Raw genomic sequence first — 18184 nt, 5'->3', positions numbered from 1 at the left:
CGAATGTCCCTGGGTTCGCGGACAGCCTCAGCTACTCAGTGAGGCCCTCTGCAACTCAGTGAGACCCAGTTTCAAAATAAAGAATAAAAAATAGGGCAGGGGCTGTAGCTCGGAGGTCCAATGCCCCTAGGTTCCATCCTCAGACCCGCAAAAAAAAAAAAAAAAAAAAAAACACAAAACATAGTCTCGATAAGTCAGCGAGACAGCTTCCCAATTACTGACATCACGAAAGTGCCCGCCACACCCAGCCAAAGCATTTCATTCAAAAACCTTTCCTTCACCCGGCGGGCATGGAGGCGCACGCTCGTAATCCCAGCATTCAGGAGGCGGAGACCAGAGGATCACGGTTTGCAGACAGCCTCAACTACTTAGTGAGGCCCTCTGCAACTCAGTGAGACCCAGTTTCAAATTAAAGAATAAAAAATAGGGGCTGGAGGTATAGCTCGGAGGTAGAATGCTCCTGGGTTCCATCTCTAGTACCACACACACACAAAAAAAACATAAACAAAAAATGTTTTCCTTGTCATTTGGCTGTACACTTTTCTTCTTTTCTGGCACTCTACCTCTGAGCTGCAGTCTCAGCTTGGTTACTTTTTATTTATTTATTTATTTATTTATTGCGGGTCCGGGGATGGAACCCAGGGGCATTCGACCTCCGAGCTACACCCCCAGCCCTATTTTTTTATTTTTTATTTTTATTTTTTTTATTTATTTTATTTATTTATTATTTTTTTTTTTTTGCAGGTCTGGGGATGGAACCCAGGGGCATTCGACCTCCGAGCTACACCCCCTGCCCTATTTTTTTATTCTTTTTTTTTTTCAGGTCTGGGGATGGAACCCAGGGGCATTCGACCTCCGAGCTACACCCCCTGCCCTATTTTTTATTCTTTATTTTGAAACCGGGTCTCACTGAGTTGCAGAGGCCTCACTAAGTAGCTGAGGCTGTCCGCGAACCGCGATCCTCCTGTCTCAGCCTCCAGAATGCTGGGATTACAAGCGTGAGCCACCATGCCCGGCATTACTTTTTATTTTGAATCAGAATCTCCCTCTGGTTGCTGAGACTGGCCTTGAACCTGTGATCCTTCCGTCTTGGCCTCCCCAGTCCAGGGATCCCAGGCGTGCGCGGCTGCTCCTGGAGCCTGTTCAAGTTCTTATTCAATTTAATCACGCTTCCGTTTTGTCAGCTGTGCACGGCGACCATCCAGCCACAAGTTAGGGCTGGCCCTCCGCTCAGCCACAGAGCGCGGCTGAACGCTTTCTCTCTTCAGCTCTGCATCCTAAGCCAGCCCGAAGGTCATCTGTCTTTATTCAGAGGTCACGATTGTCAGAGTTCTAGATGACACATTATCTTAATGAGATGGAAAACGCCGATCTCTAAACATCATTTTTTACTCAGCGCACACTTTTCAGAGATAAGATTTAATTTGAAGCCAGGGGTGGTGTCGCACACTTGTAATCCCAGCACTTGGGAGGCTGAGACCGGAGGATCGCGGTTCGCCGACAGCCTCAGCTACTTAGTGAGGCCCTTTGCAACTCAGTGAGACCCGGTTTCAAAATAAAGAATAAAAAAATAGGGCAGGGGGTGTAGCTCAGAGGTCGAATGCCCCTGGGTTCCATCCCCAGACCCGCAAAAAAAAAAAAAAAAAATTTAATTTGAGGTTGGATTCAAATGAGTGTTTACCTTCCCGCAGTTTACCTTTCAGGGCTGATAGTTTTGGGGTGAGGACACAAAGTACGAACCCTGCGCATATTATTATAAGAGCCCTGTGCCAAACACCACATTTTTGTTAAACACTAACTTAAAACCTGAACTGGGTGACAGTATAATTTTACAGCAATTCATGTATCTTTTACAAAATTGTCTAGTGTCCAAATCTTTTGGGTCTGGAAAGAGAAGGCTCAACTTTCAATGTTCTCCTTAAGAAGAGAAACAATGGCTATTTTTTTTTTTTTTTTTTTTTTTTTTTTTTGCGGTCATGGGGCTGAAACCCAGGAGCATTTTACCTCCGAGCTACACCCCCAGCCCTATTTTTATTCTTTATTTTGAAACAGGGTCTCATTGAGCTGCAGAGGGCCTCACTAAGTAGTAGCTGAGGCTGTCCTTGAACCATGAGCCTCCTAGCTGAGCCTCCCAAATGCTGGACATACAATCCTGCGCCACCACGCCCAGCGGGCTATTCCCCCCACCTCCCCACCCAGTACAGGGATAAAACCCAGGGGCATTCTACCAACAAGCTACACCCCCGGCTCTATTTTTTATTATTTATATTGAAACAGGATGTCATTAAGTTTCAGTGGGCCTCACTAAGTCACCAAGGCTGACCGCGAACCACAATCTTCCAGTCTCAGCCTCCCAAATGCTGGGATTACAAGCGTGCACCACCACGCTAGGCTCAACAATGGCTATTTTAAAGAATTATTTAGGGTAGTGGTTCTCAAATTGGTCTATGTCTTAAAATCGCCAAGAGATCTTTTAAAAATTCCCAATCCCAGGCCACTGAGATTTTTTAATGTTCCTAGGGATTCCAGTGTACAGGTAAGTTTAAAGTTTAAGAACCACTGATGTAGTTTCAAAGTAGCTATAGTAAAATTCTAGTTTGTACTAATATTAGTCTTTCTTACTTTTTAGACTAATTCCCCAGTTACCCTCTAAGTGACAATCATAAGCTACGAACACAATATTTAATAAATATTTAGCCGGGCTTGGTGGTGCATGCTTGTAATTCTAAAACTTGTGAGGCTGAGTCAGAAGGATCCCAGGTTGGAGTCCGGCATCCTTCTATGCACCTAGCAAGACCATTTCAAAACAAAAAATAAAAATGGCTGAGGCTGTAGCTTCGCTCTAGAAAGCCCCTGGGTTCTACCCACAGTAAGAAAAAGAAAGGAAGAAAAAGGAGAGACAAAGAGGAAAGAAACAAAGAAATAATCACTTTAGACTTCTCCACAAGAAAGACAGAAGGGAAGAAAGACTCACCCTAGACTTCTCTACAGGTGAGATTCCCCAAAGCAAAAGTGAAATGTTATTTTTAATTAAAAAAAAACCCTAAGATTTGTCACCTGCAGGACTGTGCTACAGTTACTGGGTATGAAATCCAGGGTCTTTCTACCTCCAAGCTATGGCCCCAGCACCCATTTTTGATTCTCTCTCTCTCTCTCTCTCTCTCTTTTTAAGATTTAAAGAAGTTTATTAAAAAGAAATACAGAAAATAGAAATACAGCCCCATGCCAGAGTGGCATGGAGGGGCGACTCGAATGAATACACCGAAACTGATTCTTTATTTTGAAACAGGGTCTCACTGAGTTGCAAAGGGCCTAAGTAGTAGCTGAAGCTGGCCCTGAACCGCGATCCTCCTGCCTCAGCCTCTCAAATGCTGAGATTACAAGCGTGCGCCCAGCTTGTGCTCTAATTCTTAAGGAAACCCTTCAGTTTTCAGAAAATGACACCAGATGCCACTTGGATCTATTAGAAGGAGTAAAGGGCACTGGAGATGGTAAATATTTGGCAAATATAGAAGACAATACACAATGGGGCGCGCTGACACATGCCTGTAATCCTAGTATTTGGGGAGGCTGAGACAGGAGGATCCAGGTCCACTGACGGCCTCAGCAATTTAGCACGGCCTTCAGTAACAGTGAGACCTTCTATATGTGTGTGTGGTAGTGCGGATCGAACACTGCAAGCTACCTGTAAGCTACACCCCCAGCCCTTTTTCATTTTAAAACAGGATCTCGCTAGGTTACTAAGAGTTTCTCTTGAGGCTGAGGCTGTTCTCAGACCCGTGATCCTTCTATCTCAGCCTCCCAAGTTTTGGAATTACAAGTATGTGCCACCACACCCAGCATCCGTTTCAAAGTAAAAAGTAAAATAGGGCTGGTAGTGCAGCTCAGAAGTAGAAGGCCTCAAAGCTCAAACCCCAGTACACACACACACACACACACACACACACAAAACCATAAAATAAAAACATAAATAGGGCTGGAGGTTTACTTTGAGGTTGGCTGCAAACTTGTGAGTCTACTATGTAAGCTTCTAAAGTGCTGGGATTGCAGGTAAGCACCATGCTTGGCTATCCCCAGACTTGTGTGTATGTGTGTGTGTGTGTGTGTGTGTTGCTGGGACTTCAACCCAGGGGCATTCTACCTCGGATCTACACTCTCAGCCCTATTTTTTTTTTTTTTTTTTTTGAAACAGGCTTTCTCTAAGTTGCTGAGGCTGGCCTCCCATCTCAGCCCCCCAAGTACTGGAGTTGCAGGCATGGGCACCACGGCTGGCTCTGCTTTAAGACTGACTTACCTTTTGCTGTGATGATGTAGCATTCTGACATGGCAAGGCTTTCAGGAACTGCTGGTCACCCTATCTGGACTAAAGCCAGACGGGTAGGCTTGGATCCTGCCACTGAAGCCACGATTCTTAATCACCTGCTTATTTCACTCGTATTATATTGTTTATTTTTCTTTTATGTGTTAGCATTTCTGTTTTATCTATTTCTGTAACCCACAGTAGGTAGGGCCTGTCCTGATTCACCTTCCAACAGCACCTACCTTTCCCTCACTCCATTTTCTTTCTTTCTTTCTTTCTTTCTTTCTCTTTCTTTCTTTCTTCTCTCTTTTCTGCGGTACTGGAGATGGAACCCAGGGGGCATTCTAACTCCGAGCAGTTCTATTTTTTTTTTTTTTTTTTTTTGGTGGTACTGGGGGTGGAATCCAGAGGCTTTCTACCTCCGGGCTATACTCCCAGACCTTTTTTATATTTTATTTGGAAACAGGGTCTAAGTTTCTGAGAGCCTCACTAGTAGCTGAGGCTGGCTTCGAACCTGCGTGATCCTCCTGTCTCAGCCTCCCAAGCGCGGGGATTACAAGCGTGCACCACCACGCCCGGCTCAGAGCAGCTCTATTTTTTATTTATTTATATTATTTTATTTCCAGTCCTGGGGATGGAACCCAGGGGCATTCTACCTCCTCTGAGGTACACCCCCAGCCCTATTTTTTTTTTCTTTCTTTTGAAACAGGGTCTCACTGAGTTGCAAGGGCCTCGCTAAGTAGCTGGGGCTGTCCGTGAACCACGATCCTGTGTCTCAGCCTCCCAATGTCTTACTAAAATTGCAGAGGTACTCGCCAAATTACCGAGATTGAGCTGGGCTTCATGGCGCATACCTGTAATCTCAGTACTTGGGAGGCTGAGACAGGAGGATCCAGGTTTTGAGGTTGGCTTCAGCAAGTTGTGAGTCATCAGCCTATCTCGCAAGGATTTTGGCTCGGAAGTAGAATGCCCCCGGGTTCAATTCCCAATACCAAAAATGCAAAAACATAAAAATTAGAGATAAGTATATCTCGCTAGGATTTTGGTTCGGAGGTAGAATACAAAAACATAAAAAATTAGAGACTGGCCTGGAATCTGAGATCCTCCTGTCTCAGCCTCCCAAGTACTAGGATTACAGATGTGTGATCCCATGGCCGGCGGGACAAAGGGTATTTTAAGGGGTCATGTAGTAGACTAGTAATATGAAGAGACTGTGGGTTCTGAAAACTTTCGCCTTTACCAGCTGCCTCAAGACTCTCACAGGACCCTGTTCAAAATAATGCAGGAGAGATCACCGAGGCTGATGAAACGATTCATTCCTATTTGCCATTCAGCTCTAGGGCTTCCTATCAAGAGTAAATACCGCACATCCTGTTTATACACACTGGCTTGGCGTCCACAGCTCCTCAAAGCTGTAGTGACAGCCCGACTCACACTGCACCCCGACCCAGCTTCCTGCCTGCCCTGGGGGGTGCTACAGTCCCCTCATCGTCTCCTTCAACAAAACTCTGTAACAACGACTTATTTTTTTTTAAAGAAAATACTTTATTACGTCATGAAAAAAGGTATCAATCAACTAGATTCATACTTGTTTGAAAAAAATTGAAAACATTTCTTAATTATAGACAGTATGTGGGCATCCTGTTCGCAGGGAGATGCAAAGATGCTCTATTCTCAAAGTATTGCACAGTCTGAAAAAAACACCGACAAAAAGGGGGAAAGGAAAACAAATCACATGATGCTGGGAACCATCTCACATTATGAATAACCTACCAAGAAACATTTTAAAAAAGAAAATCCTTTGTTTCTACAGTAGCCGAGTATAGTTCTTGGAATGACTGTATTCCATTGACAGACATCTCAGTAACAGGAAGCTTCACTTTTAACGATCCCATGTGCAAATATTAATAAAAAAAATATATAAAATAATGCGATTCATCTCTTGCCGTCGCCCCCGGCGATCGGGACAACATTTCTGAGAACTGTTTTGCTGGAAGAGGAGGGGCTAGGCCGCGAGTTTCGCCTGAAGCTCCATCTCCGCAGCCCGTCTGAGTGCAACGTCTACTAGAAGCTGAAACCCGCTGAAATCCTGGTTGAGGTCCGGAGGAGTCGGAGGAGGAGTGTTGAAGAGACCGCTCTGGGGGTTTGTACTGGGTCCGGATTTACACGTGTCCTCCGGGTACAGGAGGGAGGTGTCTGTGAAGCTGCCGGCCGCCATCTGCTGCGTGTCTGTGGCGTGTCCCACACCGACAGACTGGCAGAGAGAGAGGGGCGCGTCCTTCAGCGCAGTCACTGTGGTGTGGCAGATGACCGACGGTCGAGCCAGGATGGACGCTGGGGACGGAGGCTTGGGCGACGGCGGCCTCCCCAGGGCCGGGGTTGGTCCCGCCGTATGAAACGGGCTCTCCTCCGCGGCTGGCACGAAGCTTTTGATACCCGCCGGGGTCTCCATGGGACTAGCTTCGGAAACCTTGGCCCCACGGCGGGAAATCGTGAACTGATTGGGATCTTTGCCATCCTTTCTTAACATGTCAGGGAGGAGCCTGCGGCGGGCGTTGATAAACCAGTTGCAGACCTGAAAGCACATGGGTATTGGCATGTTTGAACGCTTGCCCCACACACTCGGCAAACAGCCTCCGACGGGGCACCTAACTGACCTCTCCCTTCATATCAAAAAAGGCAGAAAAAAGGGCCTCTCTAGACGCACAAGTCATTTCAAGGTATTTGAACCCAGCCAAGAAAGAAAGAAAGAGCTACCCTTTTTGTTTCGTGTGTGTGGTACTGGAGATGGAGCCCAGGGGCATTCAACCTCTGAGCTGCACTCCCAGCCATCCCCCATTAGTCTTTTTATTTGTGAAACAGGGTCTCACTGAGTTGCCAAGGGCCTCGCTAAGAAGCTGAGGCTGTCTGCGAACCGTGATCCCCCAGTCTCCGCCTCCAGAATGCTGGGATTCCATGCGCGCACCACCACGCCCGGCTCCTATTTTATTATTTTGAAACAAAGTCTCGCTAAGTTGCTGAGGGCCGGCCTCAAATGTGTGGTCCTCCTGTCTCAGCCTCTCAATTCCTTCAATACAAATTTGCTTTGGGGCCTCATCAACCTTAAAAGGTATGAATTCTGCAACATCTCAGAATGATTTCAGGAAGGCTCACCTTTCGGCTCTCCCCCTTTTAACTTATTACCTACTGCCCCAGCGTTCAAGTTAATCAACTACAGGAAAACCTTTCCTGTCTGAAAAGCGCCACGCCTCCTAGTAACTGATTTTTCCCAGTTCAAATGACTGTGTCAACAGACATAACATGGGTGACCTCACTCAAGTCTGTCCTTGTTTAAATATCAAACCAGTTTCCTGGGCAATAGAGTAAGGTTTAACCTCCTTTTTATGTTTGAAGGCTCTTTCGGGCATTAAAGGAAATGCCATCTGACAGATGCCTGTCAAGTGCTTCTGTGTTCTCTAAATAGCCAGTTATTAGCTTTTAGCACTGAAACGTTTACAATAAAAAGGAATTTCTTCTTTTTTGAGTGGGGAGGAGTTTAATGACTTGACACACAGGAATGTTGTAAAATGACTGAAAATAAAAATGCACACCTGTAACCTCAGGACTCAGGCGGCCGAGACAGGAGGATTGCAGGTTTGGGGCCAGCCTCAGCAACTTTATGAGACTCCCAGCAACCTAGCGAGACCCTGTTCCTTTTCTTTTCTTTTCTGTGGTATTGGGGATTGAACCCAGGAACATCACACCTAAGTTACACCCCCAGCTCTATTTCTTATTTTAATTTTGAAACGGGGTCTCACTCGATTGATGAGTCTCACTGTTTACTGAAGCTGCCCCTGAACCCGTGATTCTCGTGTCTCAGCCTCCCAAGTACTGGGATTACAAGCGTGCACCGCCCAACAACGAGATCCTATTTCAAAACAAAAGAAAAAGGGCTAGGGTGTAGCCAGAGTTCAACCCCAAGTACTAGAGAAAAGAGAGAAAAGAAAAATACACGCCTGGGGTGGGCCCATAGCTTTGTGGTAGAGCGCCTGCCACGCATGTACCAGGCCCTGGGTCCCAACTTTGGCAGCACACACGTGAGCGTGCAAACCTCCTCGTCTTTCCTTACCTGTAGTGTGGACAGGTGTGTCTGCTGAGACAGCAATGCCTTTTCTTGCTCTGAGGGGTAAGCGTTGTACCGGTGCTCATAGAGCCAATCCCGCAGAATCTGGACGGATTCTTTGGGGAGGTTGCCCCTTCTCCTCCTCTTGCCTGAACCGGCCGAAGAGGACAGGTCCAGGGGTATGTCCATGCTGTCCTCATCCTCCGTCTCGCTGGCGGATGCAGAAACCACACCTAGGAGAGGGCAGAGGCCAGGGTCACTCGCTGCGCACCCCCACCGCATCCCCCTCCGGGAGGACAAGACACGAAGGGCCCTGCGCGTCCCAACTCCCAAGTTGGAACAAAGGACCTGTGTTTTCTCTCCTGAATTTCCAGGAGAGAGTCAAGTGTTCCGCAGTCAAGCAGCAGCTCAAGGTAGATTCCCAACCAAATGGCAAGATGCCCGCCTTCTCCCGCCCCTGAAGGATGCTCAGAAAGTCTCCTGTGCGCCGGGCGTGGTGGCGCATGCTTGTAATCCCGGCGTTTGGGAGGCGGAGACAGGAGGATCGCGCAGGTTCGAAGCCAGCTCCGCACACTGGCTTAGGAGACCCTGTTTCCAAATAAAAATATAAAAATAGGTCTGGTGGGAGTGTAGCCCGGAGGTAGAAGGGCTGCCAGGAACCCCAAAACAAACAAACAAAAAAAGAAAGTCTCCTGTGCTCCATCCCAGGAGACAAAGTCTTCACCTGCCACATCTGAAGCAGGATGGGGGCTGGGCCTCTAATGACCTTCTTAAGGTCATTGCTAACTAGGAATAACAATCTGGTGAATATGCTAATGTAAACTTTTATTTTTTTTCCTTTTGGTACTAGGGATGGAATACCAGGGGCATTCTACCTCTGAGCTGCACCCCCAGCCCTTTTTCCGTGGGAACAGAGTCTCACACCACATTGCTGAGGGCCTCACTAAATTGCTGAGACTGGCCTCGAACCTGCAACCTCCTGTCTCAGCCTCCGAAGGACTGAGATTACAGGTGGCGTGTGACTCCACGCCTGGGTCTAATGTACATTTTGTTTTTCTTTCTCTTTCCATTAAAAGTTTGAAATAAATGAGATAATTACTATATTGCCCCCACTGATCTGAGGGAAAAAAAACACGATTAGCAATAAAATACGTGCTAACAAGCTAACAAATTTTGCTCCTTCTATCATCATTTTCTACCCATTGCCATTATGTTTATTTATTATTTATTTTATTTTTCACTTTTTTGTGGGTCTGGAGATGGAACCTGAGGGCATTCAACCACCAAGTCACACCCTCCCCATTTTGTATTCTTTATTTTTGTATTTTTGTATTTTTTTTGGTGGTACTGGGGTTCCTGGAAACCCTTCTACCTCTGGGCTATACTCCCAAACCTATTTTTATATTTTTATTTGGAAACAGGGTCTCTTAAGCCAGCAAGACTGGCTTTGAACATGTACGATCCTCCAGTCTCTGCCTCCCAAGTGCCCGGATTACAAGCGTGTATTCTTTATTTTGAAGCAGGGTCTCACTGAGTGGCAGAGGGCCTCACTAAGTAGCTGAGGCTGGCCATGAACCGTGATCCTCCTGTCTCAGCCTCCCCAACGCTGGGATTACAAGAGTGCACCACTAGGCCCAGCTTAAGTTTATTTAAAATTAAATACCTTCAGGAATAGTGGCACATGCTTTTAATTCCAGTACTTGGGAGGCTGAGACAGGAGGATCTCAGCTTCGCGGTCAGCCTCAGCTACTTGGTGAGGCCCTCCACACCTTAGTGAGACCCTGCTTCAAAATAAAGAATTAAAAAATTGGATTGGGGGGGGCAGGGATTTAAACACCTACTTTTAATGAGCAGTCCCAGTCATTTTATTAAATATAGTCACTACTGTTTTCAGTTTTATCACACAAAACTATTTCTCTACTACAAGAAGTCACAAGATGCCTAGTATTGCTGGGCGCGGCACACAAGTTTGTCATCACGGTACTTTGAGAGGCTGAGACAGCAGGATCAAAGGTTCGAGGGCATCCTCAGCAACTTAGGGAGACCCTCGGCAACTTAGGAAGACCCCCGGCAATTTAGGGAGACCCCCGGCAATGTACTAAGATCCTGTTTAGCATGGTGGTGCACGCTGGTAATCCCAGTGCTAGGGAGGCTGACGCAGGAGGATCTTGGTTTGTGGACAGCCTCAGCTACTTAGGCTGGGGGTGTAGCTCAGAGGTAGAATGCCTCTGGGTTCCACCCCCAGTACCCCAAAAGAAATAAAGAAAGAAACAAATAATTAAATATAGAAAGGGGGAAAGGGGGTTTAGCTCAAAAGGTAGCATGCTCCTGGGTTCCACCCCCAGTAACCTCCTCCTCCAAACTAACTTAAAACTCCTCACATACTTTAGCTGCCAGTTTTAAATAATCCAGAATACTACATATAAATAAGCCGTTCAGAGCGAAATTCTTACATGACAAAGAGAACTGAATATGCAACCCCCAAGGGGGGGGGGGGGCGAAGGTGGTTTAAGTACTTTAATCCTACCAGAAATCTTAAGAATTCACAAGGCAGAGAATATTTAAATCAGATACACCGAGTTCAATAAAAATTCAGACCTACGGGCCCTGTATAGACATTTAAACAACATTAATTTAAAACATTCAAATAACAAACTCCTCCTTCCAAACAACAACAGTTAACCGCATGGCGAAAGAAACACATTCTTGTTTCTGGAGGACAACTCAGATCTTTAAAATGTAAATAAATCACAAACTTTAACCCTGCTTAAAAACGCCAGTATTTCTATAGTAAAGAAATTCACTGAAAAAGGCATGCGCGTTGAGCTTTGTACATCTTTTTCTCTGTAGTGTGTAATTTAGGCTGAAAAGACGATCGTTTTAATGGCGTCAGTTTACCATGGTAGGAAATCAAAACAGAACACTTTTCATAGCTGCAAGCAGTTCAATGTATTTTTAAGAAACTTAAAAAACTCCCTGGTGACTGACTTGACTCGGGGACATATTTTTAGTTTTGGACTGTAGGGGGCAGAGGTGCAGAGGCCCGCCTCCAGGAAAGGCAAAACCTTCCAAAGACAAAGTAAAGCAAGTTCTAACAAAAGAGGATTTTGCAAATTCACTATAGCTCCAGGTTTGACAAACAGCCAGAAATAACACACGCAAGGATCCCCAAGTTTCAACTGCCATGTATTTGAAGTTTTCTTTCCTTGAAGATTTAATTAAGCTTGTTTCTAAAAAAAAAAAAAAAAAAAAAAAAAAGAAGAAGAAAAGTTTAAAGAAAGGGCATATTTAAAACTGAAACTGTTTTTCAGTGCTGAGAAATTGAGAAACTTCCAGAACTCATACTGCAAGTCGTGTTCAGAAGACCTTAAGGGTTTAGACCCTTAAGGGCTTATAAATGAGCCCTTGTTTCACGTTTGCTTTGATAACTAGGCAAATCTCACTCCTAAACACGTGTCACGTTAATTGAATAACTAAAGCAAATTTGAATAAAGCAATTTATTTAAACTCCCCAACGTCTTAAAAAAACCAGACATTCTTCAAGGCTTTTTCATTCCCCTCCTCCGCCCCTTTTGAACCCAGAAAAAGTGTAAAAACTTCGCTCACGGAACAGTGAACCCCCAACTGTAAATTGGTAATAACAGAGTTTGCAGCCAGCTAACAAACCCCCCCGGGATTGCCCTTTGATCTGCTTTGCTTAGTTTGAGAAGTAGCTCGAACGTTCTGAACACTTGGGCGACGCACAAAAGCAGGTTTCAGTTAGTTAAGCAACACAAAACGGAGTCAAGACTCGACTGGGCCCTCAGCTCGCGTGGGGGTGGGAGCGCTGCCGGGCCTCCCCGCAAATATTCCCGACGTGTGCACGGGAGCTGGAGGGCCGGAGGCGAAGACATCACCCCTCGGCCGGCCAGCTGATACTCCAGGGCCGCGAAACCACGTTTACTGCTGTCAAGGCGATTTTCATTTAAAAAGAAAAAAAAAAATCGCTCCCTCCCGATGGTGGCTCAGCTTGGAAAAACAGACAGACTTTCCTCGTTACTCATTTCCTACTCTAACGGCGCTTTTGAAAACTTTCCCGGTTACGACTTGTTTCCAAGCCCTTGCCTTGCTTACACTTTTAAAAATGCGGTGGGGGTGTCGGGGAGGGGAGGCGCCCGGAATCAAAAGCCTTTTACTCTCTTCACAGACAAGGAAATGCTCTTTAGAAAGCCACAAGATGGCCTGCGGATCCCACGGCCGTAAGAAGCAATCTTGCGCCTGGACTTTCTTTTTCTGAATAGCTCAGAAAGAAACCCGGGGGAGGAGGAGGTGGGGGGGGGCAGAAAGTAGTTGTGAGCTGGGTTTTAGCTGGATTTTTTTTTTTTTAACAACATAGAAGAGACTAGAGCGAGCGATCTAGAAACAAGAAGAGGAAAGAGAAAGTTTAATTAGGAAAAAGTAAACGTAACCTAACAAGTTTTCTGATGAGAGCAGCTCCCCCTCTGGGGAAGCCACAGGAATGCTCACTAAATCCAACGTGAGCTTGGCTGTCCCAGACAAAAAGCAGCCCCGCGGCAGGAATCCACGAGCAGGAAAAGGGGGCAAAAAGGGCAGGCCGAGCCCCCTTTCTGCTCGGCTTAAACCCCTTTAGCTTTCTCGGGGGCACGTTGTCATCTCACGCCGGTCTTACCCAAAACCCCGGCTCTGGGATCCGGCTCAAAGTGCCTTTGTTTTAAGGAAACTTAAAGACTCTTCTGCAGACAGACAATGGGCAGGAGCCGACTTGGGGAGTCCTCCTGGAGCCCAGGGAAGCCCCCCCGCCAGGTAGTCGGGCCGGGGAGGCCGCGGGGAGAGGGAGGGGCGGGGGGAGGGCAGGCGCTTTTGTTCTGGCCCCAACTGAAACCCGCCTGCAAACTGTCCCGAGTCAGCACGGGAGGGCCTGGGGGCTGGAACCCCAAACGGGCCCCTCGGGGGGCATCCTCGGGGGCTGGCCCCGATCCTAGGGGGTTTGCCGGACGAACCTAAGAAGGTTTAGAAACCCCAGCAGCCCCCCCCCCCAGCCTTCGCCAAGGTGGCCGTCCAACATGTCCCTAACTTGTTCCCAAGAGTGGGCGCGGAGAGGCAGGACCCCCAAGCGCCCAGGGCGGGGGGCCAAGGATATTCCCACTCGCCCCGGGGCGGCCCGGCTGAGGATGCTGGAGAGGCCCGAGGACTGGGGGGGGGGGGTCCAGGAAGAGGAGGGGGCCTCGAGGGTGACTTTAGGGGGAGGATGATCGGCGCGGCCCCCGCCGAGGCCCGGCCAGCGCGGGGGTCCTAGGTGTGCGTTCTGCGCTCTGGACGCACCCCTCAAAACCAGGGCGCCCCCCCGTGCCGGCGAGCCCCCCCAGGCCCGAGCGCCGCCAGGCGAGTCTAGACCTGTCAGCCCCGCCGAGGGGCGCCCCCGCCCCGGGTCTCCGCGTTTCATTTCGCTCGCGCCGGATGAGCGCTGGGGGAGGGCGGCCCGGGGGGCTCGGCGGGCCCCCCCGGAACCCGGGCGGGCTGGAAACGCGGCGGCCGCGCGGCTCCCAAAGAATCCAGTTCCCCGCGGCGGGCGGCGGCGGGCGGCGGCGGGCATGCGCGGCCCGGCGCTCGGCTGGGGTTTTGAGCCATCCGCGTAAGTCCCCACGAGGGCCGGCCGCGGGGCGCTCGGGACCCCCAGCCGGGGCCAAGCCCACCGCAAGAGGGACTCGGGTCTCTGACCTCTCGGGGCGGCGATGGGTTTTTTCTCGCGCCCCCCTTCCGGGCGTGTTCTGCCTTTTAAACCAGACTGACGGCAAGTTTGGGCTGTGAAGCCTCCAGAACGCGCGGTGGAAACAATGTCAGCCTGGCTGTCCGCACTGGCACCCAGACTGCCGGCCCCCTCGGCCACGTCTCGACGGCGTGCCGTCCAGGCCCCCACCGGCCGCCGGCCCCCCATCGTGGGAAAACTTTGGGGGCTGGGAATGTCCCGAGGTCTAGCTCTCCAAAGCCGGAGAAGCCCGAGGGCGGCGAGGGGGGTCCGGGTCACATTCCTCGGATGGTGGAGAACACCCCAGCCCCGGAGATGCGCGCGGGGCGGGGGGGCCCGGAGCCGAACTTTCAGACAAAGGCGGGGGGGGTGGACCCCCACCCCGCCCGCGGACGGAGCCGCGGCCACGTGGTCCAGAGTGGGTGTCGGCGAGACAATGAAACTTGGGGGCGCACGGCCAGGCCGGGGCGCCGCTGACAGCGTGCCAGCCGCGTGGGGGGGCGCGCCTCCCCGGGCCCGCGTGCGCGTCCGGAGCTGCCCGGCCGGACGCCGTCCCCACCACGCGGCCGGCTTACCTCTGCGGCTCTTCATCCTGGCCGGAGCGGGGGCCCGGGGCGCCGGCCGTCCTCTGCCCCCCCGCTCCGCAGCAACTCCGCGCCGCCCCGCGCCCCTTTGTTCCCGGCCCCGCTCCGCGCACCCCGGCGCTGTCAGAGTGAGGCCGGGCGCGAGGTGCGGGAGGTCCTGCCTCCGCCGCCCCGCCCCGCCCCGCCCCGCCCCGCCCCGCACCTCCGCCGGGCGGACCCGCCGCGCGCCGGCCCCCGAACCGCGATCGGCCCGCCCCGACGCCCGCGCGGGCCGGGGTCTCCGCGGGCCCCCCGCCCCGGCCGGCGCTGGGTGAGGAAATGGCAACAGATGGGGGAAAAAAGAAAGAGAAAAAGGAAAGAGACACCCTCGCCGCCCCTCCCTCCTCCACCGGGCGGAGGAGAGGCCGGCCCTCTTGTTTTTGACAGCTGCCCCTGACTCCGGCGTCCACCCCGGGGGCGGGGCGCGGGAGGAAAGTATTCCCGACGCGAGCCAACTTCTTCCAGAATGCGCAGCTGCGGGGACCGCGGGCGCGCCGCACCCTCCGTCTGGGGGCGTCCTCCGTCTGGGGGCGCCCTCCGACTCGGGGCGCCCTCCGACTCGGGGCGCCCTCCGCCTGGGGGCACCCTCCGTCTCGGGGCACCCTCCGTCTGGGGGCGTCCTCCGACTCGGGGCGCCCTCCCGTCTCGGGGCACCCTCCGTCTCGGGGCACCCTCCGTCTGGGGGCGCCCTCCGACTCGGGGCACCCTCCGACTCGGCGCACCCTCCGTCTCGGGGCGCCCTCCGTCTCGGGGCACCCTCCCGCCTGGGGGCACCCTCCGTCTCGGCGCACCCTCCCGTCTCGGGGCGCCCTCCGACTCGGGGCGCCCTCCGTCTGGGGGCGTCCTCCGTCTCGGCGCACCCTCCGTCTCGGGGCGCCCTCCGTCTCGGGGCGGCCTCCCGCATGGGGGCACCCTCCGTCTCGGCGCACCCTCCGTTTCGGCGCACCATCCCGTCTCGGGGCGCCCTCCATCTCGGGGCGCCCTCCGTCTCGGGGCGCCCTCCGCCTGGGGCCGTCCTCCGACTCGGGGCACCCTCCCGCCTGGGGCACCCTCCGTCTCGGCGCACCCTCCCGTCTCGGGGCGCCCTCCGACTCGGGGCGCCCTCCCGCCTGGGGCCGCCCTCCGTCTCGGGGCGCCCTCCCGCATGGGGGCGCCCTCCCGCCTGGGGCACCCTCCGTCTCGGGGCGCTGCTCCTTCTCGACCGTGGAGGTGGGGGCGAGGCCGACGTCCCCGCCAGCGCCCCCCCCCCGCTAAGGCTGCGAGTTCCGGATTGGCTGGCGAGGCGGTTTCGAAACCTAACACGCTGCGCTTAGACACTTGTCACGCTCACAGCTTTTCAAACGTCTCGGCCTGGGGACGCGGGCGCGGGCCAGGGTCCCGGCCCCGACCCCGACCCCCGGCCGCCATCGCGCGTCCGCCCGGCGCACGGCGGCCACTTTTAGGACGTCAACCCCGCCAGGGGACCCCTCCTCCCCTTCGGTCTTTCAAACTGAAAGTAGCCTTCCAGTAAACACGGGGTCCCGGGGTTTGTCTGGGCAGGTGGGACGACTCCACGGGGGCTCCTGGATGACCCCCCCAGAAGACTAGATGCGTCGGGGGCGATCCCAGGACTCCGAGCCCCCCGTCCGGTTTTGGCCGACCCCGCTCTTCGGAAGCAAAGCAAATGAGCGGCCATGTGTCACAGGCCGACTCTCCCCGTCGCTGAAAGAGGAAAGGAAGACACGGCTGGCACGCAGCACAGCGACGCCCGCGCGGGCCGTTTCTGTTCTGTTTTTTCTGTTTTTTCCGTTTTGTAGCCTGGCAGGAGAACTGGCAGGAGGAGGCTCCGGGGGGAGGTTAAGCCGAGGGAGGCACCGAGGATGACGCACCGACTTCGGAGCCGGCCTCTTAGGATAAGGCTGGAAATTAAAGCCAGGCTCCGGTTTCCCCAAAGACAGCCCCGCCCGAGAGCGGCTAATGGCCAGGGCGCAGAAAGCTGGGGTGGGTGCTTTATTTTTTCTTTTTCCACCAATTACAGACTTAAAATGAATCAACCAGGGAAAAGCGTCACTATGCAAAGGACGCAGCCTCCTTTTTAAATGCCTATTTATTTATTTTGCCTGGGCTTGCCGGCCGCCAGGCCCAGAAGCCAGGACACATGTCAGCGGCCCGGGAGCTGGACAGATGTGGCCGGCAGGGGCGGGGCGGGCGCCCGTTGGGGCCGCCCAGTTCCTTCGTTTGAAGGGCTGCTGGTGCTGGGATTGGCGGCTCGCCCCCGGGGGGGGGACCGGGAGCCGGGCGGGGGGCGCGGGGGGAGGGGCCGCCGCGCGGCGGTTCCTGCGGAGACGCTTTGTTTGCCAACTCGGACGCGTCCGGGGCCGGGGTCCCCGGAGGAGCCCCCCCCCCGGCGCGGCCCCTCCCTTGGGGCGGCCCGGGACCCACACGTTTCCTCTGCCCCCCCCCCACACTGGCCACGGCGGCTCACGTAGGCGCACAGAGGTAGCTTTTCTTTGGTCTCGGAGAACTTGGCTAATGGATGCGATTCTCCGGCAGCCGAGGTGGAAACCGAGAGTGTGCAGCTGGAAAACAAACTTTCCGGGGCAGGGGGCGGGGAGGAGGAGGGGGTTGAAAGCCGCTTTCAAGTTAGGAGAAGAAAAGTGGCGGCGCTAACTCACCTCGGCTCGAGGGCTGGCCCGGTGCGCACCTTTGGCGCCACCCAGCAAATCATATCGAAGCAGTACTTTATTAAAGTTGTAGGGATAATCCAGAATGAAGCGCAGGCGCAGTTCGGGGCAGCGGCTCGAGCCTTACAGCCCCCCCCCCCCGCCCTTCACCGCCACCCCCCAGTGTCACCCCTAAGAGCTCCGCTGGAGCTTGGGATTCCGAGCGCTTTCTGGGAAGAAAGGGCCTTGGGTCTTCTCAGCTCAGAAAAGGAAAACGACCGAAAGAGTGAGCCCGGAAAGGCAGCAATTACTTCGGATAGTTGTTTATTTGCTTTACTCAAGGTGGAAAAACGAGTTTCGGTTCTGGCTCCGTCCGCCCCATAAAATGTTGTCAGGACCTTGCAGTGAAAGGATCCTGCCCCTCCTTAATAGTTTGTCCAAGACTTAAAAAATAATAATAATAGGGGCTCACGTTTGCTACGTATTGTTTGCTGAATCCGTAGGAACGTTAATTGAATTGGGAAATTGGCTGCCTAAAACCCAGACGTTGGCCCAGTGCTCTCGGGAGGCAGCTGATAACGTTTTCCACCATTATTTTCTCTCTCTGGGCGCGCGCAGTTCCACTTGGCGTCTTATCTTTTGAAGCGACCTCAAGGCCAAGCAAAGAAACAGTTGTTATAAAGTAGACTGCAAAACCTTCCAAGGCAAAAACTGAAATAGAAATTGAAAAAGCAAGTAAAAGGGACAATTGTTGTTGGTGGTGTTGTTATT

The 18184-nt window shown here is 52.3% G+C and overlaps 1 protein-coding gene across 1 annotated transcript; it reads right to left on the bottom strand.

The window, feature by feature from the left end:
• Positions 1-6305: 6305 nt before the first annotated feature.
• Positions 6306-15243, bottom strand: TGIF1 (TGFB induced factor homeobox 1; the record flags this gene model as incomplete). The annotated part of the gene is made up of 3 exons (XM_080714850.1): positions 15228-15243; positions 8409-8635; positions 6306-6875 (listed from the first exon to the last, which is right to left on the bottom strand). Exons 2-3 carry the CDS (start codon positions 8589-8591, stop codon positions 6306-6308), a joined length of 753 nt encoding a protein of 250 aa, XP_080570976.1. The 5' UTR covers positions 8592-8635; positions 15228-15243.
• Positions 15244-18184: the final 2941 nt, after the last annotated feature.

Source organism: Muscardinus avellanarius (genome assembly GCF_963383645.1).
Source record: "Muscardinus avellanarius genome assembly, chromosome: 17".
Lineage (NCBI taxonomy): Eukaryota > Metazoa > Chordata > Mammalia > Rodentia > Gliridae > Muscardinus > Muscardinus avellanarius.
The sequence above is the reverse complement of the archived record's forward strand: the minus strand, read 5'-3'. Positions and strand labels throughout refer to the sequence as shown.